The following is a 25,093-nucleotide window of genomic DNA, read 5'->3' on the forward strand; positions in this document are numbered from 1 at the left end:
TTGATGTCAACAGAAAAAGGATTCCAAATGTACATGTATAACCTATAACCAAACCTTTCTATCTAACATTATTTTCATTGTGAAAAAAAAAAAAGAAATATTAGCAGCTACCTTACAGCTACACAGAGCAGCATAAGCATTTCTGCATGCATATCTTCCTTAATTGAATGATCTGTCTCCTTTTAGGCCTGTTTTAATCATAACCAAAGTCAGGGAAATATACTTTACTTAAGATGGTTAATGCTTTCCTATGTTCACCACCACGATTACCAGAGCTCCATCTTCATGGTAACTATCAAGCTTAATGTTACTTTCATTGAGAACAGACAATGTGTATGTACCTTTACGAGTTTTGAACAAGCCAATCCAGAATGCTTGTTCGCTGTCTTGAAATATTTGGATATTGCTGTGAATGAACTCTTGCTCATCTGGATTTTCAATGCTGGCAAGAGCTGCACCTTTACAAACAATCAAACAAATAAAATAACAGTCTTTAGTTAAAGCTCAGCACAGCTGAGTGACTGAGAATATCTATTAGACAATCCTCAAAAAATACTTACCTTCTCTTGCACACTCGGCAGATGCAGATGGCCAATCAAGACGTCTTTTGAGAAAGAGGTAACAATAACCCCTAAATGGGAGCCAGCTGAATCTCTGGCCAAATATATCGTGGTCATCAGGGCAAAATCCTGGGAAAACGCTTGACTCTGTTGGTGGCACATCTGTGAATGAGAGAGACATTGATATTGATGACACTGGGATAAAGTAATGACTGTATAGTGCACGGTTTCAAATTCAATTCACTGACGTAAGCACCAATTTGACGTCAATGAGAAAACAAGATCACATCTCAAACAAACACAATGGTTGGTTTGGTAGGTAGGTCGGTAGATAGGTAGCTTCATTAAACCCCGAAGAGAAATTAGGTTATCATACAAGGTACATTCAAGTACAAATACAATAAAAAAAAATACAAGGGCAAATATAGAAACAATAAAGTACTATATACAATAAAATGCTTAAGTAGCCATAAAATAAAATAAAATAAAATACTGAGGTAGAAGAGAAAAGGTAAGAGGAACATATGGTGCGAGACGATAAGGTCTACAGTAATAATAATTAAAAGCGCGTTATTTGAGTGTTATGGAGTGAGCATTATAAAGTCTGATGGCACCAGGAAGGAACGATTTCCTGTGCCGTTCTTTTAGGCAGCAGGGTTGAATGATTCTGTTGCTGTAGCTGCTCTTAAGCTTGTCCAGAGTTTTTTGGAGGGGGTGAGAGACATTGCCCATGATTGCCAGCAGTTTTGCCAGCATCCTGTCCTCTGCCACCTCCTCCAGGGTGACAGGCTTAGAGCCAACAACAGACCCTGCCTTCGCTTTGATGCCCGCACCCCAGCACACCACAGCAAAGAGGATGGTGATCCTTTTTTTAAATCTTTTTTATCTAAATATACATGAGTCCTACCTGTTGTCTTCATACAAATGCTCTTAATTTTCCGATTGCAGTCAGCAGTCCTCCATGTTCCATCCTCATTCACATACACGCAGGATTGGTCCATTCTTGGTTCCCCTAAATCCCAGTTGGCTCTGGTGATACGCCAGCCTCCAATAAATCTGAAATATCCTCCAGTCTGAAAGCAAAGATGGTTGAAACTGCAATTAACATCAATCATTCAGACTGTTTTTTCAAGGAGTTGTGAAAACCTTGTGATTTTTATAACAAATGATTAACTTAAGTACATCAATGCTGCCCTATTAGGATTTTATGCTAGATGTCATGGACAAAAGCAAAGAAGAAGTTTAGCTTTTAAAAGCTATCAATAACATATTTCTTTTATATATACATTTTTGCTTTTACATTTACAGTAGTCAGCAAAAGTTTAAAGTTACAAGCAGAAATGAGTCATATTTGCTATGTGCACTTTGAGAGGCTTCCTGTCCTGTACCTCTGCGCTGTTCAGTCCAATCCACAGAGGAGCTCCGACATTCAAAAGCATAAGCTCAACATAGGCCTGTGACCACTCATTTCGCAGGCTAGCCAGTTGGGCACCATCACCTTCACAGTGTACCCTGGCATCATACCAGGTCATTGGTAGAGTAACAGCCTTGATGGAGTCATTAAGTACTCTGACATAATTGGTATAAGTTGTTGGTTCAGGGGTGTCCGGTAAAGAAGAGTCTGTTCAGGGTTAGAAATTGTACAAAATTAGTTTTCCCATTCATGTAAAGGTCGGGGCTCTGGTGCATAGATGCTTACTATTATTTTCCTTTTTCCTGAGAAAAATGACCCACTTTATTCAAAAACAACCAGTTTGAATATACTGTACAGTTTAAAATACAGTACAACACATCTTAAATTTGCATTGTTAAATTCATAACAATATAAAAAATAAAAATACACTGACACAAGAAATTATCAGTTGAGACGCAGTTGATTCCTCCTCCTCCAGTTAAATAGAGCATTATGCTCATATACAGTCAAACGGTGTTGCTGCCATTATCTTTTTTGATTATTGATCACTATCAAAGGCAAACTGCTAGGTTGCTGGATTGCTTGTTTCCATGGTCAGTGAGAAATGATGCTACCTCCAGAAGGAGGAGGACTGATTCTTTCCTCTGTACAGCCCCATGCATTTTAAAATCCTCCTTACTGTAAACATACTGATCACAATGTCATGAAGCTTAATAAAATCATGTTAGTGAGATATAATAACAATATAAATTATCACGTTATAACTGAATTAATAAGGATTTGCATCCTTTGGCAAACCCTTTATGTAGCAAATACAAATGGTGTGAGTTCTATACTGTGCCAGTTCTAGTCTATTGAAATTATTTTAGGCCATAGGAAAGACATATAAGAGAAAGAGCAGAACTTAAGCTCACCAATATTTCGATGACAAACAAATCCAGCGGTTTCATTGCAGGACCTTTTTGACCATCTCCCAACACCTATTTTGGGATCCGTAGTCATCCAAGCACACTCTCTCTGGTGAAAAAAGGAACGGTGAGGTCAAGGGTCATATTGAAGGACTCATGATACTTATTATTCCACACTTCCACAGATTTTTTTTGTTCCCCCGAGTGCGTACAGTTTGACAAATACATTATTACTTGATACATTTAGTTGTTTTTCCCATTACACTGTGTCAAGAAAGTATTACCTTTTCATACAGGTATCGATGTCTGTCATACACCTTCAATGTAGAGTCAAGATGTTAGAAAATATGAATACACCAAAAGAAAAAATATTACAAAACAATACACATGCAATACAATTGTCATGTCTCGTCTCCCTCCAGGTCATACCTTTGTTTTTGTTGTCTTTTAGTTCTGTTTCCTGTTTTATTGGGGTGTCTAATTCCCCTCTCGTTTCAGATCCTTCCCTATCCCTGTGTGTTTTCCCACCGCTGTGATTGTCCGACCCTCCCTAAAGTACTACACCTGTGTCTCATTGTCCCCATCTCCCTTGTGTTTATAGTCTGTGAGCTCCCTGTATTAAGTGCCAGTTCGTCTTTATCTCCTGTAGCAAGTGTTCCAGCGTTTCTCCCAGCGATAGCCTCCCAGTGTTTTTCACCCTGTTTTTGATCCTGACTTATGCCTCTGCTTGACCCCTCCTCTGTTTGCTTCGCTGACTGATCTACTGTGTACTGTACTCGTCTTCAATAAGACTTTTAATCTTAATTGTCTCGAGTCGTGCATTTGGGTCCTAATCTAGTGTGTCAATAATTCTTAAAAATTCAGAGTAATGTTTGTGTATCAGAGTTATAACACCAGTACGTCATCAAAGTCATGTAATTTGTCTTCAAGTCAAGACAAATGACAGGTTATTACAATCAAATTTACAATAAAAGTGTTACCTGATGACGGTTAAACCCCTGTAATAGAAAATCAAGATGTCAGAATTATTTAGCAATGCAGCAAAAAATTGATAATAAGCACTGATTATAGTACAGATACATAAAACACGGTTGTGTGTACTTGAGGCATAACCATAGCTGTTTAGGCCCTAAGTTAACACACATACGCCTCAAGAACAGTTAAGTTAAACATCTTGTATAGCGGTCGTCAGTGTGGTGCTTCAACAATAGAAAAACACACTCTTATTTTCATGACAGAAAGTGTAAAAAACAAAAAACAAGTAAGTAACTTACTGCCAACCCCCAGTTGATGTATCGCACTGGTTTCCCATCAGTCCAGTAATATCCTCTTTCATTTCTACTATTCATACCGATCCACAGGTCTGTTGTTGGTGCCTCTATCATTGCAGCAGTTAAAAATGCTGAAAATGTAACACATTTTGATTATTAAAGGCTTACAATAACATTTGTCAAGTATATACAGTTTGTGTCATTCAGTAATTCTTGTTTCTTTTCTTTGCTCTCTGTTGATCTACATATTTCTCTTGTGTTTTCTCTGGTTTTGTGTCCACACTTCATTGACATGGACATAACATATTTCAATTGAGCATTTTAAAGCTTTCTACTGTGAGAACAAAAGTTTCCACCGATCACCTTGACAAAAATCATATGTAAAATAAACTTCTGCACACTAGGATTTGTACATTCTGTCAGTATAAACAGTGTGCACTCTGGGTATCATTTTATTGTAAAAAGCATTCGGTCGTACTGGCAGACCCTGACTGCCAAAAGTTTCAAGGTCCAACATACTCTATACTGTACATATCCATATACACATTAGGACTTCAGGACAGTTTTTAATGTGTATAACCTTTCAACAATCAGGCCCATTGTGTCTGGCTAACTTTTTTTTTGACACCAGGTAGGTCTGGCTGATATAACGATAGCGATATATATCGCAGAAAGACACATCATCGATAGGAAAAAGAAAATATTTTGATAAAATGTTCTATAGTTTCACGTGTATGCATGACAAATGGAAGGCCTACACGAGTTATGAACAGCCTGTCAAACCCTTGATAATGGAGCAAGCAACGAGTGACATGTGAACAGCCCATCATTTAACACACAAATCCCACGTGTGCTCGCTCCCTGGCCCATTTAAACAGCCTGTCAAATCACTAGGTGCTACAAGTGACATGCAAACTGCCAATCTTTTAATAGGTGTGTAGTTCGGTTGCACCATCGCCACTGACAACAACAGAAGAATGTGGAGTATAAGGCCTTATTATGGATCCCACTGCAGTGCAGACCAGCTCTACTCTGCCTGAAAAACAGCCTACAACCCGCAGCCCTGCCAGCAGACACACCGACCCATTCGGCCTCTGTCCCAGTCTACCTCTTCTTCTGTGGGCCTTGATAAAGTGGTCTAATTCAAAATAAAGATGTTGAATTCAACTTTTTTTTTTCACCTAAGCCATGCCGCCCAGGCCTAACACCAGCAGATATTTGCATTTTCATGAAATATGCACCATATGCATTTCTCTGGAATGTGATATTGTCCAGAAAAATCGATCACAAAACAAACCTTGTACTCGTTTTGAGGGAATTGATGCCAGATTTCCTCCCATTTTTTGGCATTGTGTCCTTGCTTCTACCCATGTCACATTCTGGTTATCAACGATGTTATAACACTATAGGGGGGGAAAAAAAATTAAATGCTGTGTGTGATATCTTAAAAGAGCAGTAGTTTAATTTCTATTCACAAATAGATCAATATTTTATAAAACATCAGTTTTATTAGTGTTGTCAAATATTGATACTGAATATTTGAAACTGTTAAAGTACTCATTTTTCAAAAATTCAATAATGCTACCAGTTGTGCTTTTCCGCTTGAAAATGAGTCGACATACAAACTGCTGCAGTGTGTACACATAGGCCCGCCTCCTCACAGTCTTCTGACTATGGTCAGAAATAATTTATCCAAAATGTTGTTGTGCTCAAAACACAGCACACAAGCCTTGTTAAACTTATCTTTTATTCAAAACAAACATTTTTTGCCCTCAATGTTGTGTCATTTTTTCCCTGTGATATCAAACATTGTGTCAAATATTGATATTTTTCAAGGTATCATATCAAGTTAGACATTTCAGTATTGTGACACCACTCTTTTCCCATCATGCCAAACAAATATTAAATCTAAAAGTCTCCACTGACCCTCGAGTCAAATTTTTTCCAGTTTTGTGGACATCCACCCTTGGGAGAAACTGTTGGTGCTACAGTGGCATTAGCAGGTGGTGTGCTACTGCGTTTACAAATATAACTGTGGTCATTCCCACAATTATAATTATGCCAGAACCCTGTGAGATAACCAAAAATATTAAATATTTTGGCAAACAAGAATATGCATGTTTACATTTAACATCTAAATTAATTCTTAATTAAATTAATAAATCATCTGAAAGTATGCCACTGAAGATTTATCAATTTAAATTACTCACCCGTAGAGGGCATGCCGGCACAATTCTCATCATTGTTCTCGAAACGAGGTTGACGTTCTTCCCACCTTTGAAACACCACTGGTGAACCATCCATCCACCTTTTTGGAACACAAATAAAATTGCTTAAAAATTAATTAATTACTTAAAAAAGTTTCCTGGGGATTGATTCCCTGTCAGTGTTTTCCTAATATATCACATTTTTTGGGGATTAATATTACTACTCCATTAATGTGTATGTGTCATTTCACTGCTGTAGATTTTTTAATGTTGAGCTCATTTCAACTTCTTTATACACTGCTGAGCTGGCATCGTATTTCATCAGGTCATCAGATGTTCATTATGTGGCAGTCCTGTGAGAAAAACATATCCTAAAAGTCAACTTCTTCACTTTTTAAGCTTCCCTTTTTCAATTCTTTAGCTAATCCAAGAGGATTTTTAAAATGTTCATTTGGCTTAGAAAGTAGGGTTTCCTGAACCCATAAAGGATGAAACATTCTTATAGAAAAGGTAGCAAAAGTAGCAACTACTAGCACTAGGGGTGTCACTTGTGACTGTGCTGCAATGGCAAAGGTTTACATGGCTTACACGTCTGGTATGCGGGCTCCTTATCAGAATTTTGCTTAGGGCCACAGGGAGGTCAGGACCAGCTCTGAATGTATATTATAGAGATCAGAAAGAAGCAAGATGTCTCACTCCTTAGCAACTTCTGTTATCAGCTCCGGAAAAACGGATGTGTCTAATTCAGAATATTGTATTCTGATGAGGATGATCTGCTGCTTTACACTGTTCCCTGTTTTTCCTGTGCATCTGTGATGATGAATGGCACACAAGAAAAAAAAACTCATCTCCTAGCAATGTGAAAAGAGTTAACAGCCGATTATGAGTGGCTTTCCCCGCATTTAAGAAACATGTATACACACACTAATAAAGTGTTAAGAGCAGTAATATTGTGTTATAATATTTTTTCATGTTTTCATGGATTTTGCTAATATTATTTAATGGCTCTTATTTGAATCTATGCAACATCAATTTGATACTTGACTCCTTTTCTCATTTTCATTAAATAAATTTTTCATTATTTCATTCTTACTCACCCATATGTTTCATCAAGATCTACAGTCAGGCCTATCCAGAAAATCAAATTATATCTGGATATCTAAACACACAGACGGGCACATGGTAAAATTAGCAGTACTTACATTGAAGTATGTTCTAAACTTAAGTGTCATTGGCGGATGAGCAATGTCACTAATGTAGTATAAATATCACTGCTTACCCGTTTCCATATGAAGATACTCTCAGCTTCACTGTTGATTGTTACCAAGTCACCATGCATGTTTTGGCAGGAGCGACGAGCTTCTTCCATGGGCGCTTGACTTGTCTCAAAATAATACTGATTCCCATTCCATTCTAGCCACGAGTCTGATGTCACATTGTAGTCTGTAAACACGTTAAAAGAACAGATTTTCAGTGGCTTTTCAGCCATGCTAGGCTCTATGGATGGCAAAATAGGTTGGCTGGCAGGTCCACCACTTTGGTCTCCACAGAAATAAATAATCACTATCAAATGGTTTTATGCTCCCCAAAAGCTGAATCCGACTCACTTTAGTCATCCCCTGACTTGTTATGCAGCGCCACCAGCAGGTCAGGGTTTTCACTTGTCCAGTGAAGTGTCTCAATTTCTACCCGATGGATTGGCACAACATTTTCTAAAAACCTTCATAATTCCCAGTTGATGTATCCTACTGGCTTTGGTAATGCCCCAACATGTTCTCCAGTGCTACCATGAGGTAGGCCTGGGCGATATGGTTGAAAAGACTATCACGATGGTGAAGTTTCATGTAGGTCGTTATTGATAATTATCGATGCTTTTAATGGCGTGTAAATTAAAATACTGCCATACCGGTGGACTAACCTTTCCTATTTTTATTCACAATTTCTTCTCTGTCAGCACTTGTTTACTCACTCTGGTGTTAATAGGTTGTGCTTATGTTTTTCTCACAGTTGGTTTGTAAAATGATCAGCCAGTGGTGGAGATGATACCATGGGTGGTGAGTCAGAGTTGCTCCGATAATCACACCAACTACTTTGGCTGTCAAAACTGTAGTGTCTCTGGGCTCGCAGATAGAGCAAACAGGCTGGGTGGTGTAGGAGTGGCAGAGCAGCCTCTCCTCCACTCTGCCTAAAGAGTGAAGAATGGCTCCAGAGGATGAGTGACACCTAGAGGACCAGGACAGAGGCCTGTCGGTGTGCAGTGAAACTAAAGCTCATAAACAATTAACCGCCGCATCAGATCACAAGAAAAGCAGACATTTTCACAGCTGCTGTGTGAGTTGAGGTGGAGTAGGGCTGGTCTTTGAGAACTCCATGCTCGGACTTTTGTTGCCAGTCACAAGGGAGCACAAGTAGGATTTGTGTATTAAATGATTGGCTATACATGTGTCACTCATAGGAGCGCCATTATCAGTGGATATGACAGGCTGTTTATGAGCCTGGGGCATATTCGCTTTGCATTGGTTTGCATTTAATAAATATACCTGAAACTATTGAACATTTTTTCAAACCATTGTCTTATTGCTATTGATGAAGTGCATTGCAGATATACTGTATATTGCTATCGTTTTATCGGCCAGGCCTACCTTGAGGTTCACATTTGTGGCTTTGAGCGAAATGTCTCAACTATTTTTTAGGATTACCAGGAAATTTGGTACAGAATTTCATGTCTCACTCAGGATAAGTGCTAATAAATCTGGTGATCCCTTAACCTTCCATGTAGCAAAATCACCAATTATCTGACTGTAACTTAAAAGTCACTGTTACGGCCCCAGCCCATGGCTGTGTCCTGTGTGTGTGTGGTATGTATGGTGTGTGGGTGTGTTTTGCAGGTGGCTGCTTGAAGGCTGACTGGGAGCACCTGGCCTGCTGATTTAGACCCTTGCTGTAGACTGCCTCGCTCTCCCACTTTTTTCCGGGGACTTCCATCCTGCTGCACGTCATCCCGTTTTGTTTGCACCTGACAACATGCACCTCACATACAACATAGCGCCCAAGCGCCCTCACACACAACTGACATTCACTTCCACACTCCATCGTATCTTTCTTTCTCAACAATAAAGAAGCTTGTATTGCTCCACATCGCGCTGTTTTTTCAATGTTTTGTTGTGGCCTCAGAGCCACGCCTAACAGTCACCTACTACCACTCTGAATCCAGGAACCTTGTTTGGTTTTGCATTTGACCCAAAGAGTATTAATGAACGCTGAATCTTCTGTGTAAGGAACAAATTACAATCACAGGATTTCATGTCGTTGACATATAGCAGAAATAAAAGTGGACCTGAAATGCTCCCTCATTGGACTCCACACTTGTTCTCCTCCTCCCAAATAATACCAAACCCATTTTTAAGATGAATTGTTAAAGCCTAGACCCCTCAGCTTGATCAAAAGAATATCATGAGTTACAATGTGTCACATGTAATATTAATTGAAGACCTCACCTATAAAGGAGTCATAGCTGCAGCAGATTTGTATCCATGCCATAGAAAATAAGGTTTGGGTAAAAAACATACAGACCCTTTCCAAAAAATTAGAATATCATGGAAAAGTTTATTTATTTCCATAATTCCATTCAAAAAGTTAAACTTTCATAGATTATAGATTCAGGGCCCACAATTTAAACGATCACACGTATTTGTTTATTTGTACATAATTTGGGCTTCAAGCTCATAAAACCCACGAAAACAGGAATTCAAAAAATTAGAATACTATGAAGAAATCAGCGCAAAAATTCTAATTGCTTCACTTTAGTTCAATTGTCTCAGTTCGGTTCAATATGAGGAAGACTGCAGACTTGACAACTGGCCAGAAGACCATCATTGATACCCTCCATAGGATGGTTAAGCCACAAAAGTTCATAGCTAAGGAGGCTGGCTGTTCACAGAGTGCTGTGTCCAAGCATATCAATGGAAAGTCTAGTGGAAGGGCAAAATGTGGCAGGAGAAGATGCACCAGCAGAAGAGATCACCGTGGGCTTCAGCGGATTATCAAACAGAGAAGATTCGAGAATCTGGCAGAGATCAGGAAAGAGTGGAATGAGACGGGAGTCACAGATTCAAAAACCACCACATTCAGACGCATCCAGGAGATGGGCTACAATTGTCGGGTTCCTCGGGTCAAGCCACTTCTGAGCCTGAGCCAACGTAGGAAGCGTCTCAACTGGGCCAAGGAGAAGAAGGACTGGACTGTTGGCCAGTGGTCCAAGGTCCTTTCGATGAAAGTAAAGTGTGCCTTTCATTCGGGAATCAAGGTCCAAGGGTTTGGAGGAAGATGGGTGAGGAACAGAACCCAAGCTGCTTGAGGTCCAGTGTGAAATATCCACAGTCAGTCATGATTTGGGGTGCAATGTCCGGTGCAGGTGTTAGTAAACTCTGCTTTCTTAAATCCAAGGTCACCGCAACAGTCTACCAGAATGTTTTAGAGGACTTCATGATTCCTTCTGCTGAGGATCTGTATGGAGCAACACAGTTGTATGGAGATGTAGATTTCATCTTCCAGCAGGACCTGGCCCCTGCCCATACTGCCAGAAGCACCAAAACCTGGTTTGATGCCCATGCCATCACAGTGCTTGACTGGCCAGCCAACGCGCCGGACCTAAACCCCATTGAGAATCTATGGGGTATTATCAAGAGGAAAATGAGGGGCACCAGACCCCAAAACAAAGAAGAGCTGACAGCAAGCATCAAGGAAATCTGGGCTTCCATAACTCCCAGGCAATGCCACAGGCTGATGCCTCACCGCACGGCGCATCGAGGCAGTGATTAAGGCAAAGGGATTCCCAACCAAGTATTGAAGATTGAGATATCGTTTTGAAAGTACCATATTTTGATTGATTTGATGTGATCCTAATTTCTTTCTTTTTTTTCTGCAAAAACTAAAAAAGTAAATGATGATTTCTTCACAGTATTCTAATATTTTGAATTCCTGTTTTCGTGGGTTTTATGAGCTGGAAGCCCAAATTATGTACAAATAAACAAATAAATACTTGAAATCGTTTAAATTGTGGGCTCTGAATCTATAATCTATGAAAGTTTAACTTTTTGAATGGAATTATGGAAATAAATAAACTTTTCCATGATATTCAAATTTTTTGGACAGGGTCTGTAGATGCAATGTTTTCTACATGGTTGCAAAAAAGAGGCCACTAACCAGGAACGACGGGGCCTGGAGTCGGTTTTGGAAAAATTCCTATAAGAACATAAACAAAGGAAATTTATTCTAAGAAAACTGAATAGAGCAATTAAATGATTGCAGGCAGCTTGTCAAGCTTGTTCAATAAACAAGAGAGAAAGACATTGTTTCAGTCTATCCTTTTACCTGAAGGGATCTGGCAGATCCAATCATGACTCTTCTCACAGTGCACATCGCTCCAAGACCCACTGCTGTCCGCCCAAGATGAAGTGAATAGAACACAAGATTCTACGTTGTTCCTATTGTCTGGCTGTCCTCTGCGCCAGTGTTGGAACTGCACCTGTGAACAACAAAACAGTATTCACACAACGATTAATAATTGTATTGTCTATTTAAATGAGTCTCCAAAATTATTGAGTCAGTCATGAGAGTAGAAAACTGTTAACTCACTGGAGATCCATCACTCCATGCATAACCTGTGACAGGGTCAGGGGCCCTAAATCCAATCCAGACTGTATAGTAGCTGTATAGCGGACAGATCTAGATTAATGATTTAAATATGCAACCTGTGTACTATGCTACTATAGCTATAATGGACAAACATAAATCATTCAAGTGTAAAACCTCTTTGTTTGATGTAAAAAGAACAAATCTTTGCCTGAATTAATTGTTATCTGTAGAGACACTGTCTCAGTGCTGGACATACCAACCTTCATCTTCTGCTGAAACCAATTTTGTATTTTCTTATTTGTTCTTCTTCTTATTATTATTATCCAGGTCATACTGTACCCATTTAAAACTGTTAGGTCATCATGACTGTGGAAGCTGACCAGGTCTCCTCCAATGGTCCTGCAGAAATCTCTGGCCTCAAACCAGGTCCTCCCGTTAGAAGATCTCTCTGAGAATCTCTTAAACACAAGACAAATATCTTCAAGGTGGCTTGGTAGTGTCACTTCACAACAAGCTTTGATCAACCATTTAATTTGACATGCAGTGTTTTATTATTTATTATTTTATGTCTTTGCACTCTTTGTATGTGTTGATACTAGAGTAGTCTCTATTAGTTCAGGTAGTTGACAAGCTCAAGAGACTATATTAGCGGTTGTTATGTAAACACTATTGTGTTACCAGACTCATCAAGCTCACACAAAGGAGCAATCCAATCACATAAGTCCTATAGTGTAAGTCTTTAACATTTCTTACAGTGCAGATGCAATATTAAGGAGCAGTTATTTCAGCAATCATTAATTTGTGAGTGTATGCAGGGTGTATTAAGATAAAATGAAATCTGAATTTATCCTTAAAGCTGAAGTGATTTTTTTTCTTGGCTGTACCTTAAGGCAATTGTTACTTGATTTCATTCTAGTCCAGCCGAAAGCACACTCCAATGTAGCGAGGGGTGGTGTAGGGGTTAAAGCTGCCCCTTCTGCCAGGTGTTTGCAGATGTATTTCTCCTCAGAGGAGCAGGGCAGCACATCCCAGAGGCCAGCATAATGCCCAGTTATCATGGCGACACAGCCCCGTTTGTGACCTTGCATTGTGTCAAAGGAGAATAGGTGAAATGTCAGTTGTGAAGCCACTTTCTGTCACAGATATTGGAGTTAAAATGTCTCCATACCTGGCATTTCAGCGTTCCAGTGTGTATATCTCACTGTGTCCTTGTTGGTCCACACAAATCTACCACCGTTTCTGTAGTTTGAGAGGCCGAGCCAGAAGTGTTGTCTTGGTTCCATCCCCACCAAGCTGACAAGGAATGCATTATCCACCCTGGAATATATTAAACAAGTACAATCAAAAGATTTCTGGTGTCTCGAAGGCTAATCCCATTCCCAGTTTTCACCCTTACCCCTACTTCTCAAATGCTTCCTTGCCCTTCAGGACAGAGTTACAATTGGTACTGCTTAAAATCTCCCCTTATGAGATGGGTCAAGCTCTCAAGACCATCATATGTCATCAGTAGTCAGCAAAGGTGTTAACATAAACAGATATGACCATAATACGTCAAGATGGGGTACTGTCGTGCACAAATGAGCAATGACAATGTAGTGCTAGATAGCTAGCTAGTTAGCTACCCAATAATAATAGCTACTACATCTGTGAAGTATTAGCAATTGTTTTATGCTAGTTTTTGTTACCGTTGGTCTGAGGTGTGCCTCTGAAAATCCTCACTTGGGAGGGCCATGTAGCCATAGCACTGCACCCTACCCCTCTATCCCAACAAGAATTGGCACACTCTAACCCTAGGTGTGAACGTGCAAAATGGAGGGGTAGGGCTGAGGGCGCACTCACATTTGGCCATCCGTACCGTGCTCAAGCATGTTGGCCCCCAAAAGTCCAGTTTGTTTGACTAGTGTGATTTCTCTGTAGACTTCCTTAGACCTGGCAAGAAGAGGTGGAAGAGGTGTGCTTCGGCACGGTAAGGTTGACATGAAGACTAATCATGCGTATTACGCTGCATAATCAAGAAATCCAGTTATGTGAGAGGGCATCAAATGACACAAAATAAGCCACAAAAAAGATGAGGAGGTGATGACGTATGTACAAGAGTTAACTGTACTACAATGTGAGCACAGCAGCGGGGCCAAGTGTGAGTGCGCTCTTAGGTGTAGTGGCAAAGGGTGTGTAGGGATTGAGCCCTTGGGATGTTGAACAGTAAATAGAAAGCTTGAGAACCCCAATGCATTTGGACTGCTGAAATGTTTGCTGAGAGCATTTAGTGTAAAAGTAAATGTCCTTACCCATTTGAAACATCAGCTAAGTAGGAACCTGATCTCCTGCAGGCAGAGCTAGCATCAGAAAAAGTTAGGGTATCTGTCGCTATGAAGTAGCAGTACGAGCTGTATCTTCTCCAACCCTAGATTGTTTAAAAACAAAAAAAGTGAACAACAGCGGGCCACAGCTGCAAAATGTGTATTATAGCAACACTGTGGAAGTTTAGGCGCTACATCCATATTAAGACCTTGGATCTACATTTATTTGATTTAGAAATAGATCATGAACTTCAACGCACAGTTTTGCAACCTTCATCCTGAACCACTTCATCTCCAGTAGATTTTGAGGCACTCATCTTCATACAAATGAAGCCATGTTTTTCTTCACACACATGGTCAGCCCAGTTCCCATTCTGCAACAAAGTCCCATCAAATATTTATTTATGTGAAGTCTGGATGTAATCGGAAGTATTACAGTCAATGTTGCGGTAAATCTAACATCAAACATAAATGCTAAATTCATAAAACTGTACTTTTTAAAATAATAATAACATATCACACATATATCAACATAGACCTATAAAGTAGACCAGCCTTCCCAAACTCATGAATGACATGGCTACATTCCAATGTTGTGACGAAGTCCGTTTCCCAGTCAGATAATGTTGCCTTGTGTTCTCTGCAAGTGGTGAAGGTTAAGATTGATAGATGGCACACAAACCAGTCTGGGAAACAGACTTCAACACAACAGCAGTTTAGGTAAGGTAAATGAAGAATTACGTGGCATTTTACTCCCTTGTATTATCAGTTCTGATTACTTTTACTAATGTGATGAATTGCTCATTAAAAAATGTAAAGTAATTTTAAACTTAATAACAAAATTGAAAATTGTAATTTGTATTTATTTATTGTAAGTGACCTCTAGCGGTCCACCTGCTGTACCTTCGCAGCTTGGGCCTCACTTAAGTAATAACTGCAGTAGTACATGTTAAATTCAACACATGCACAAGTAAGTGAAGTTGTGATATATAGCTTTATAGCTTTATAGTTTTCTCAACAAGTGAATGTTAGATGTTTTCATATAAAAGGTATGTAAAAGTATGTGCACCATACCCACATGGTGCTCCTTACCTCTCCCCTGATGAGAATGCAGTCCTTTATTTCAGTGGATGTAGCAGGTTTCCCAAATTCCCAGCTGGTGAAACTGACAGTAGAGTGGTCAATCCAGTCAAACAGCCTCTCTGTCTTCTTGTCGTTCAGTCCGATCCAAAGCTCATCTGTGGATTCTGATAACAGACAGAAGAAAATTATCTTTTCTTAAAGTATTTTCCAGTAGCTTAATACTGTATGTTGCTAATGAATAACAGACATCTGCACATGTTGTTCAGATGTTCACCATCCCTCCTCATCCTCCTCGACCTATCTGCAGCATTTGATACGGTTGACCATCTCATACTGCTCCAGCGTCTACATGACTCTGTTGGCCTCAGAGGCACAGCATTGAGCTGGTTTGAGTCCTACCTCACTGGCAGGTAAGAATACATTGCCATGGGAGGATCAAGGTCCCGCTCACATGCTGTTGGCTGCGGGGTTCCACAAGGGTCGATGCTTGGACTCATCCTGTTTATCCTCTATATGCTCCCCCTCGGTAAAGTCATCAGACGCTTCAGGATATCTTTTCACTGCCACGCAGATGACATGCAATTATACATTAAAACGGACACTCATTCACCACCATCAGCAGCATCACCTCCCTCCATGCTCACTGCATGTCTGGAGGAGATAAGGGCGTGGATGAGACATAATTTTCTCCAGCTGAACAGCTCGAAAACTGAAGCCATCCTCATTGGTTCCCCTCATCAGAATCGAAACTCCTCCATAACCTGCATTACTTTCTCTGGCAAGGACATCCCTCTATCATCAACAGTCACTAACCTTGGTGTCAGGTTTGCAAAATATAATTTTTCCACCTAAGGAATATAGCCAGACTTCGTCCCACACTCACCTTAAGAGATGCAGAGAAGCTGGTCCACACCTTTGTCTCCTCCAGACTAGATTACTGTATCGCACTTCTCAGTGGGATTCCCAGCAAGAGCATACAGAAATTACAACACATTCAAAACAGCGCCGCTAGAATCCTGCTGAGAGTACGCAAATATGAGCACATCACACCCATTCTTCACTCACTACACTGGCTAGCCATCTCCGCTCGGATCGACTACAAAGTCTCCCTCGTCACATTCCAGTCTATCCATGGCAATGTCCCCCAGGACCTCAAAGAACTCCTCACCCCGCAGACCTCAGCACGCTCACTCCGCTCCACCAACAGCCACAGACTTCTCCCCCCAAGGACTAAGAGCCGCACACTGGGAGATCGAGCCTTCTGCTCCTCTGCTCCTCGACTATGGAACACCCTCCCAGAACACCTGAGGGTCAGACGCGCAGCTTGTGGACAGGCAAGGCAGGCAACTGCTTGGGGCCCCGAGTTGCCAGGGGGCCCCCGAGACTCGGGGCCCAAGGGCTGTTTTTATGAATGTTTCAAAAATATATTCAACACATGCCCCACCACCTCCGCATAAGACCACAATGAAAGAGAGAATTGAAAAAGACGGCCTGCTCTCAACCGACCTCCCTTTAAAAATAAAGCTTAAATAAACAACAGTGGGCGATTTGCATTGACATCTCGAAACCTCCCGAATGGGGCCCCATGTCAATCAATCGCACCTCACGTTCACCTGTGTGATGCAGTGTTGCCAACTTAGCGACTTTGTCGCTATATTTAGTGAGTTTTCAGACCCCTCTAGCGACTCTTTTTCATTAAAGCGACTAGCGACAAATCAAGTGACTTTTTCTGGTGTATTTGGAGACTTGTGGAGACCCTGACGTGAAAGCACGTATCGTTCAACAAGCAGCGGGTGCTGCCATGCTGCCGTGGGACCGTGCTAAGCACCCACAGATGGCCCAGTCCTCAGAGGACACCCACAGATGGCCCAGTCCTCAGAGGACTGCAGCCGGGAAGGACTGATCCTCCCGGCTGCAGTCAGAGCAGGAGAAGTTCACCCCTCGCGTCCAGATCCCTTTGAAATGTAAAAACGGTAACATTGTTATGTGAATTAATTCAAATTGCAAGCTGAGCTGGACCCGCACTCCATTGGCAGTGACCGACTCGAGTGCGGCTCTGCCTGGCCACTGCCATGGATGCGGTTATGGTCAGCAACAAGTTACCAAAAAAAAAAAAAAAAAGTGTCACCTAACATTGTTGCTGTCCTGTCCTCCTTGACAGGAAGTAGCAGCACTCTATTAAATTAATAGAGCTATCAAATTAATAGTATTAGTTTGTTAGCTATTAGGGTAGAAGAAAGTAAATAAGCAAACGTATTATGTTATGGAAATTTTTGCTTGGGGCCCCAACAGACTCTAGAATTGCCTCCGCTGAGGGTTCCACAGTTGATTGGTTGTTTTAAAAAGGGCCGTAAAACGTACCTTTTTAAAAAATCTTTTAATCTGTAATTTTTGCTTGTGTTACTTTGATAACTGCTTTTAACTCTTGTTTTAACTTATTTCTCTTTTTGTTGCTGTTGGGACCGTCCACATGGTTCTGACGTTGAATTGGCTTGCGTGCAGCTCAGTGCTTAAACGGGGTATTCCTTGCACTATAAAAGGCTGGTAAACAAAGGAAAGTGCAATGACCCTTATGTCCTGTAGGTGGCGCCTGCTTGTCACAGCCCCCAGGTTGGAAACTCATATCTCCCATTGTCTGCATGCGCAGCTGAACGCGTCACATCCGCCGACACCGGAAGAGATAAATACAGCGGCAGACCCTTTTTCAACGCAGTGTTTTTGGAGTCTCATCGGTCTTAGTAGTCCAAGAGTTACGAGTTGCGGGAAGCATCGGCTTCCCCTACGCAGCTATTACTCAGAAGGGGGCCTACAGATGTCTGGATTTATTTTTCCCGCCTAGGCCGCAGTCTTTCATCTCATCGGACGAGCCAAAACTGCGCCGTGTTCAACGAACACGCTCTGGATCCTGCAAAGATGCTGTGCAACCAGCCTCTCTTTACCTGCCTGCAGAAGGAGGATACTTTAATTTTTCCTCAGAAAACGCCCGCTTTTGCCCGTTTTCTTATTGCCCGTCGACTATGCTGTCTTAACAGCCAACGCAGAAACTGCAACCCGCCTTTGAACCACGCCGAGGAAGCGAGCTGGATTAAGGAAGACACGACTAGAAGTGAGGCTTAGTGTCTGGGCAGATACTATAAGTTAGCGTGTATTGTATGCTTGTGAGCTACATTATTGTTTGTGAGTTTGTGGACACCGTGTCCCTCTTTTTATTGCTGTTTGTTTTACGTGGTAAAACATGTTGTTTGCTTTCACCTTTCGCTCATTACAGCTGATTTGAGCCCCTCCACGCCGTGGAGCGGGAGTGTTAGCTTAGCCGCCGCTAAGGGCGTTGGCCCTTTGTGTCTCTCTCTCTCTCTCTCTCTCTCAACTAACCCACATGTACACACATATTAGGGGTTACATGCACACACATAATCTTATGAGCGACCTGTTGGAGACATATGGTTGATGACCTCGCTATAACATTAGATATGTGTGTCTTGTGATATCTCCCTTTTCTGACTTAAGAGACAGAAGCCTTGTGGTAGCACATCCACCTTTTGTGGGACCGTAGGTCACTTTCCCTACAAATTCATCTCCTGTGTAATCAAAGTGCACACGAGTCCAACAGTGGTGTAACCATTGCTGTTGTTCAAATCTCGCACGTTCGTTCAATTGACTAGCTTTAGGTGACGTATTCCCGTGCACCATTTTTGGAATTCCAGACATATGATTCAGCAAAATCTATTGTCCTTTTGAATCCGTATCCACGCGTGACTTCTCCAAGTCAGGTGTTGGCCATTTTTGTAGTCGAACAAACGTGAGTTCTGTTGCATGTGAAGGTGCATAAATAACAGACAGAGTCGGGCTGTGTCTCTCAGTAACTTGTATTCACCGGTGAGCATGTAACCGAACTGAGGTGTGTTACACCAAAACAGTACATATACATCCGTGCCCCCGGGTGGGGCTGTTGGCTGCATAATATTACCATACAACATCTCCCTTCCTTTAGCAGAGTACAATATCACACAAAAAAATGGATAGTATTAGCCATTAGAACATTAGTGCTCATATCTCCATATCAAAATAGTGCAATGGAAATAGTGTATCAATAAGAGACAGCCAGTCAATATCAACCAGTACCTTTGTAGAACCATAACCACAACATATTAATATCAGAGCATCCACACAACAACCGAATAATCACATTAGAAGTGAACCTCACACTTTTTGTTGCTTTTCTTTTCTTTTTAAAAAAAAAATAAAGTCCACTGTCCTGCATGTGTGTGTGTGCGTGTGTCCCAGCTCCATGTATGACCTAGAGGTCAAGTCTGTCTGGAGGCTTAATATGCCTCCCGCTCCGGGTCACAGCCCTTGGGGAAGACAGCGGTGACCTCGGGGCTGACAACCTTGGAGACTTCGCAGGGCTGCCGACGACTTCCTTCCCTTCAGCTGCACCCACGTCCACAGGCTGCTCAGGTGGCCGTTCTTTGTGGGCTAACGGCTGTGGAGGGGCAACCTCTGCTGGACGGAGATCGATCCTGTTGAGACGATATGCGGTTCCCTCCACGTTGACGAGATAGGACCGCGGTCCCACCTGCTGCAAGCATATACCCCTCCGCCATCGGCCCGTCCTGTCACCCGGGAGTGGCTTCATCCTGATGGGCTGGCCGATGTTCAGCTCCGGTAGATCCCTCGCAGATCTGTCATAAGTCAGTTTCGCTGCCTGACGTTTCACTCTCAGCTTGTCTGTAACCCCAGTGATGACCTGAGGCTCCAGCAGCTGGTCTGCCACAGGAAGAAGAGTTCTCAGCCTCCTTGACATCAGCCGTTGTGCTGGGCTGCAGCGCATTCCCTCAGTGGGCGTGTTTCTCCAGTGTAGAAAAGCCTTCCAAGGGTCCTCGTCGGCACGGTCTGCTTTTCTGCATAGTGCCTTCACAATCTTCACTGCAGACTCTGCCTTGCCGTTAGCTTTCGGGTGTCTCGGGGAGGACATGACATGTTCGAAGCCCCACTCCTTCACAAACACCCGAAACTCTCCACAGTCAAACTGACCTCCACAGTCTGAAATGACCCGGTCAGGGATGCTGTACTGTGCAAACTGCACCTTGCACCTTCTGATGGCTGTTTCTGCTGACAGGTCTGGAAGTAGATCGATCTCCCAGAAGTCAGAATAGTGATCCACCATGAGCAGGAAATCCTGCCTTGCGTAGCTGAACAAGTCCATGCTGACCAGCTGCCAGGGACGTGTGGGGAGCGGGTGTGACATTATAGTCTCTTTCTGTTGCTTGTGTGCATACTCATTACACACTGAGCACTGCTGCACATAGTCTTTGATTTCACCCTGCATGTTTGGCCAGTAGAGAGTATCGCGGGCCTGTCTGAAACAAGCCTCACCCCCCACGTGGTTGTAGTGGATCCGTCTCAGCATCTCAGGACGCATAGCTGTCGGAATGATGACGCTCTGGTTCCTAAAAAGCACACCGTCCTGTGCGCTTATTTCATCTCTGATGGCCCAGTATTCTCTGATGGCTATGGGGCTCTCCTCTTTGTGTTCTGGCCATCCCCCCAGCACGACCGACTTGAGTGTTTGAAGACACATATCCTCCTCTGTGTGTTTCCGTATCTGTGCGAGGCGTTGGCTGGTGACGTTAAGATAGTCTGCTTGCTGAATGGCTGCCGCATCACACTGCTCCTGCTGCATGCTGCAGACCATTTCACGTCTGTACTGAGTGTCCGTTCTCTGTAGTGGGGTGGTGGCCCTGCTGAGCGTGTCACTTATGTACATTTCAGGGCCTGGCTTGTACACCACCGTGAGGCAGTAGTTCTGAAGTGTAAGGAGCATGCTCTGCAGGCGCTTTGGTGCACTGAGAAGGGGCTTAGTGAAGATTGACACTAGCGGGCGGTGGTCAGTCTCCGCAGTCACATCACCCCTCCCATATAGGTAGTAGTGGAAACGTGGACAAGCGAATACGATGCTCCGGCACTCCTTCTCGATCTGCGCGTAGTTTTGCTCTGTCTGGTTCAGCTTGCGGGAGGCGAACGAGACCGGCTGCCCCCCCTGAAGCAGGCAGCAGCCTAACCCGGTCTGACTGGAGTCGCTCTGTATGGTGACCGGCTTGCTGACATCATAATAACGCAGTACTGGCACCGCCGTGACCAGCGCCTTGATCTCTTTCATAGCCGCATCATGTTTGGGCAACCAGTGCCACAGCACCTCTTTGTCCAGCAACCTCCTCAGCGGTTCACACACCTCTGATAAGCGGGGCATGAACCTTGATAAATAGTTAACGAAGCCGACACACCGCTGAAAGCCTTTTGCATCCGTGGGGTTTGGCATGTCCATGACCACCCTGACCTTCTCGGAGTCAGCTTTGAGGCCCTCCGCCGACAGTATGTGGCCATGGAAGCAGACCTCCCTCACACGAAACTGCAGCTTTTTTATGCTCAGCCTCAGCTTCACTTCCCTGCATCTGTCCATCAGAGCAATGAGGTTTGCATCGTGGTCGCGTACAGCTTCCTCCTCCGTGTCCCCACAGCCGACTACGAGGATGTCATCAGCTATGGGCTCAATCCCCTCCAAACCGGCCAGCAGCTCATGTTGTTTCCTCTGGTACAACTCCGGTGCCACTGTCACGCCGAAAGGGAGCTTCAGTCATCGCTTTCTCCCCCACGGCGTCCAGAACGTTGTCATCAGGCTGCTCTCCTCATCCAGGCGACACTGCAGGAATGCGTCTTGCGCATCCACCAGGGTAAAGACGCCTGCCTTTGGCAGCTTGTACAGAACGTCATCTAAAGTGGGCATGAGGTAATGAGACCTCTTCAGGGCTCGGTTAAGGGGCTTAGGGTCGATGCAAAGCCTCAATTTGTCCGGCTTCTTCACTATGACCAAATTGCTAATCCAGTCTGTGGGCTGAGTGACTGTGGTTAAGTGTCCATCCTTTTCATATTGGTCCAGCTGCGCCTTAACAGCCGCCTTGAGGGCCACCGGGACATTCCTCGGTGTGCACTGGACGGGCGCCACAGTGCCATCCAACTCGAAGTTAACATCACCCGGCAGTGACTCGACTGGGTGTTAATGAGAGAGTTTCTGGTTAGTTCACCTGTCCTGCAGTGCTCCACTTTGTTCAGCTCTTTGGGAATGGTGAAACGCATCAGGCCAAGTCTCTCGCATGTCGCCCCTGAAAGCAAGGGCTTCTGGCTGGTGTGCACAATCTCAAAGTCCGGTCTGTGTGTCTTGCCCCTGATGACACACTGTGTGCTGTACACGCCCATGGAGCTCATCCACTCACTGTTGTAAAGCCTCAGTCTGGTGAGACTTTTCTGAAGAGGCGCTCTAGGTGCCAGTCTCATCTTGTCTTTCATGCTCATCACATTGCAAGTGGCTCTGGAGTCAAGCTGGCATCTCTGGACCCCCTCTGTGCAGTGGCAGGTTTACAAACCACTTTTTCCTTTGAGCGTTCACAGCCCCCACGCTCTCAGCTGTGTACACATCTCTCTCGTTGCAGTCGCTGTCCTCCGGGTCTCCTGGCAGCGGGTCATCCACAGCGTTCAACTGAAGTGCTTGCTGGCCTCTTTTCATGCATACTTTGGCAAAGTGATTAGCAGTGCCGCACAAGCGACATGACTTTCCAAACGCGGGGCACAGGTCTCGCCCCCGTCTGTGCCACAGTACTTGCATCCACCTATGACTCTCTGTGGCTGTGCAGATGTGTTGGTGGACTCCGGTGGCCTGCTGGTAGGTCTCCGTCCTGGTCGCTGTCCATATGCTACATTGATACTCTCCCCCGGCACAGAGCTGCAAAGTGACATGGATTTTAACTTAATATCCAACACCTCCACTGCGCGGCCAATGTCAATAGCCCCCTCCAATTTAAAGCTCTGGTCTACGATCTGAGAAAGGTTTGAAAAATGCATCCCCCCCACACACACAACCCTCCCCTCCGTGCTCCTTAACCCCTCCCCTCCGAGCTCGTATCGCTCTCCCCTCGGAGTCCTGCGACACACCCCCTCCCGCAACAAGCTTTTTTTTTTCTTTTTTTTTTCTCTTCAACGAACTTTATACCTCCCGCAACAAGCACCAAGATACAATTTTTTGTCTCCATGATTGTTATTATTATTACTTAGATTATCAGAAATCACTGGGTAAAAACGACGTTGGTGCTGTTTATTCCCACTGATGTCACATTTACATGTCAGGATCTGGTTATTATAGACACAGATTCAATATTTAACTGTCATTTAACATCACAGTAACAGAGTTACATACGTTGGCAGCTGTAAACACTCATAAAAACATTATAAAAATACATCCGGTGGTTTGGTGCCTACCTGTATACTGAACATGTAAGGATTAGATAACGTTTATAATCATCAGAGAACGTTACAGACGTTGTTTTTGGTTCCTATCTGTTTCCTGAATATATTCGTACGTGTGTGAATGTGTAAATGAGAGGCATCAACTTACAGCACTTTGCAGAAGGAGCTTTATAAAGTTCACTCCATTCACTTGTATTAGTTCACGGGGCAGATCTGCCTCCTCCAATATGGCGGCGACGTCGACGTACGGTCCAGCGCTCAATAAGGCGTCTATGTATATATGTCTATGCTTTCAACGCAACACTCCCTCCAAGGGAGCATGACCAGCATTTTGGCTCCCGGCCATTTTGTTTCTTTGACTACAACCGCCATCTTGGCTCCTTTTTTCTTTGTCTCTGACACACACACACACACACACAGACACGCACACACACACCCATGCTTGTTTGTTATTTGTGCTTGAGTTTGTCTCAGTTTAGTTTCATAGTTTAGCTGCTTTGGTTGAGTAATTGATTTGTGTTTATTGAAAGTATTATTGATTTAATCAGTTTGCTAACAATAATAAAGTCTATTATATTGTACATAGCAGTTTTCTGTGACTATTTTGTGCATATGTTTTGTAGCATTTATTGGTTGTGATGGTCAGTGCTCGGATTCATTTCCTTCACTGTTCTTTTAATTGTAAATATTTTACAAGTATTTACATTTAAAGTGAACCCTTCTTTGAGACTAATTTTTGGTCTGGTTATTGGTCCCTGATTTCAGGGTTGTGCCCCGTTTTTAACGATTTGAAAATTAATTTTTTTTTTAATTTTATTAAATGTAATAATTACTTTGAATAATTATTAATTCCTGATAACCACACCTGCCCTACCATCCATTCCCAACATTGCTGTTGTAGCACTTTTTTGTTAAATATAAAGTGCGTTACAAATAAAATTTATTATTATGTTTTTATTCATATGTCCTTCTTGTTGAGCTATTATCTAACTATGCTGACCCACAACATTTTGCATTACAAGACAGAAAAAGAAAAAGCAAGCAAATAAATACAGATTAAAAAAAGATGTTATGTATCTAATTATACAGTTAGGTGTCAGATGCATTAAACCCCTAAGCTGGTGGTAATACCCCTGGTATTCTTTATTTAACTAAGACTTAATGTTCAGGTATTGTATGTTTTTATTAAGAGGTTATTAACTCGCCAGTCAGAGTTCTTGTTGCGGCTAGAATTCTTTGAGAGGTCATTCAAGGAGTCTATTCTGCCTCTGTGTAACCAATCAATATAATTTGCATTTGTCTCTGACTGAACTGTCCATGGCCACGATGACGCTGGAAGAGGCAGAGAATGGGCTGGATCGACTAAGATCCCAAATTGCTTGTACTAATCTGCGTGGGCAATCTAGAAATTTGCG

At 42.8% G+C, this 25,093-nt stretch overlaps 1 protein-coding gene across 1 annotated transcript in view; it reads right to left on the minus strand.

Annotated features, from left to right (window-relative positions):
• LOC311265935 (macrophage mannose receptor 1-like) overlaps window positions 1-25,093 on the minus strand; it is a 30,820-nt gene that overhangs the window by 1,805 nt on the left and 3,922 nt on the right. Inside the window, exons 8-29 of the mRNA XM_084368063.1 lie at window positions 15,390-15,544; window positions 14,558-14,671; window positions 14,286-14,401; window positions 13,166-13,314; window positions 12,882-13,078; window positions 12,337-12,455; window positions 11,998-12,070; window positions 11,734-11,887; window positions 11,566-11,604; window positions 7,640-7,803; window positions 7,458-7,519; window positions 6,364-6,461; window positions 6,080-6,222; window positions 5,451-5,556; window positions 4,157-4,284; window positions 3,863-3,880; window positions 3,167-3,199; window positions 2,889-2,991; window positions 1,949-2,181; window positions 1,468-1,633; window positions 561-722; window positions 342-458 (exon numbers count right to left, since the gene is read on the minus strand). Coding sequence (XP_084224189.1) covers window positions 342-458; window positions 561-722; window positions 1,468-1,633; window positions 1,949-2,181; window positions 2,889-2,991; window positions 3,167-3,199; window positions 3,863-3,880; window positions 4,157-4,284; window positions 5,451-5,556; window positions 6,080-6,222; window positions 6,364-6,461; window positions 7,458-7,519; window positions 7,640-7,803; window positions 11,566-11,604; window positions 11,734-11,887; window positions 11,998-12,070; window positions 12,337-12,455; window positions 12,882-13,078; window positions 13,166-13,314; window positions 14,286-14,401; window positions 14,558-14,671; window positions 15,390-15,544 — 2,649 coding nt within the window. The remainder of the gene's footprint in view (window positions 1-341; window positions 459-560; window positions 723-1,467; window positions 1,634-1,948; window positions 2,182-2,888; window positions 2,992-3,166; window positions 3,200-3,862; window positions 3,881-4,156; window positions 4,285-5,450; window positions 5,557-6,079; window positions 6,223-6,363; window positions 6,462-7,457; window positions 7,520-7,639; window positions 7,804-11,565; window positions 11,605-11,733; window positions 11,888-11,997; window positions 12,071-12,336; window positions 12,456-12,881; window positions 13,079-13,165; window positions 13,315-14,285; window positions 14,402-14,557; window positions 14,672-15,389; window positions 15,545-25,093) is intronic.

This window comes from Pagrus pagrus (genome assembly GCF_965226575.1).
Source record: "Pagrus pagrus genome assembly, chromosome: 12".
Classification (NCBI taxonomy): domain Eukaryota; kingdom Metazoa; phylum Chordata; class Actinopteri; order Spariformes; family Sparidae; genus Pagrus; species Pagrus pagrus.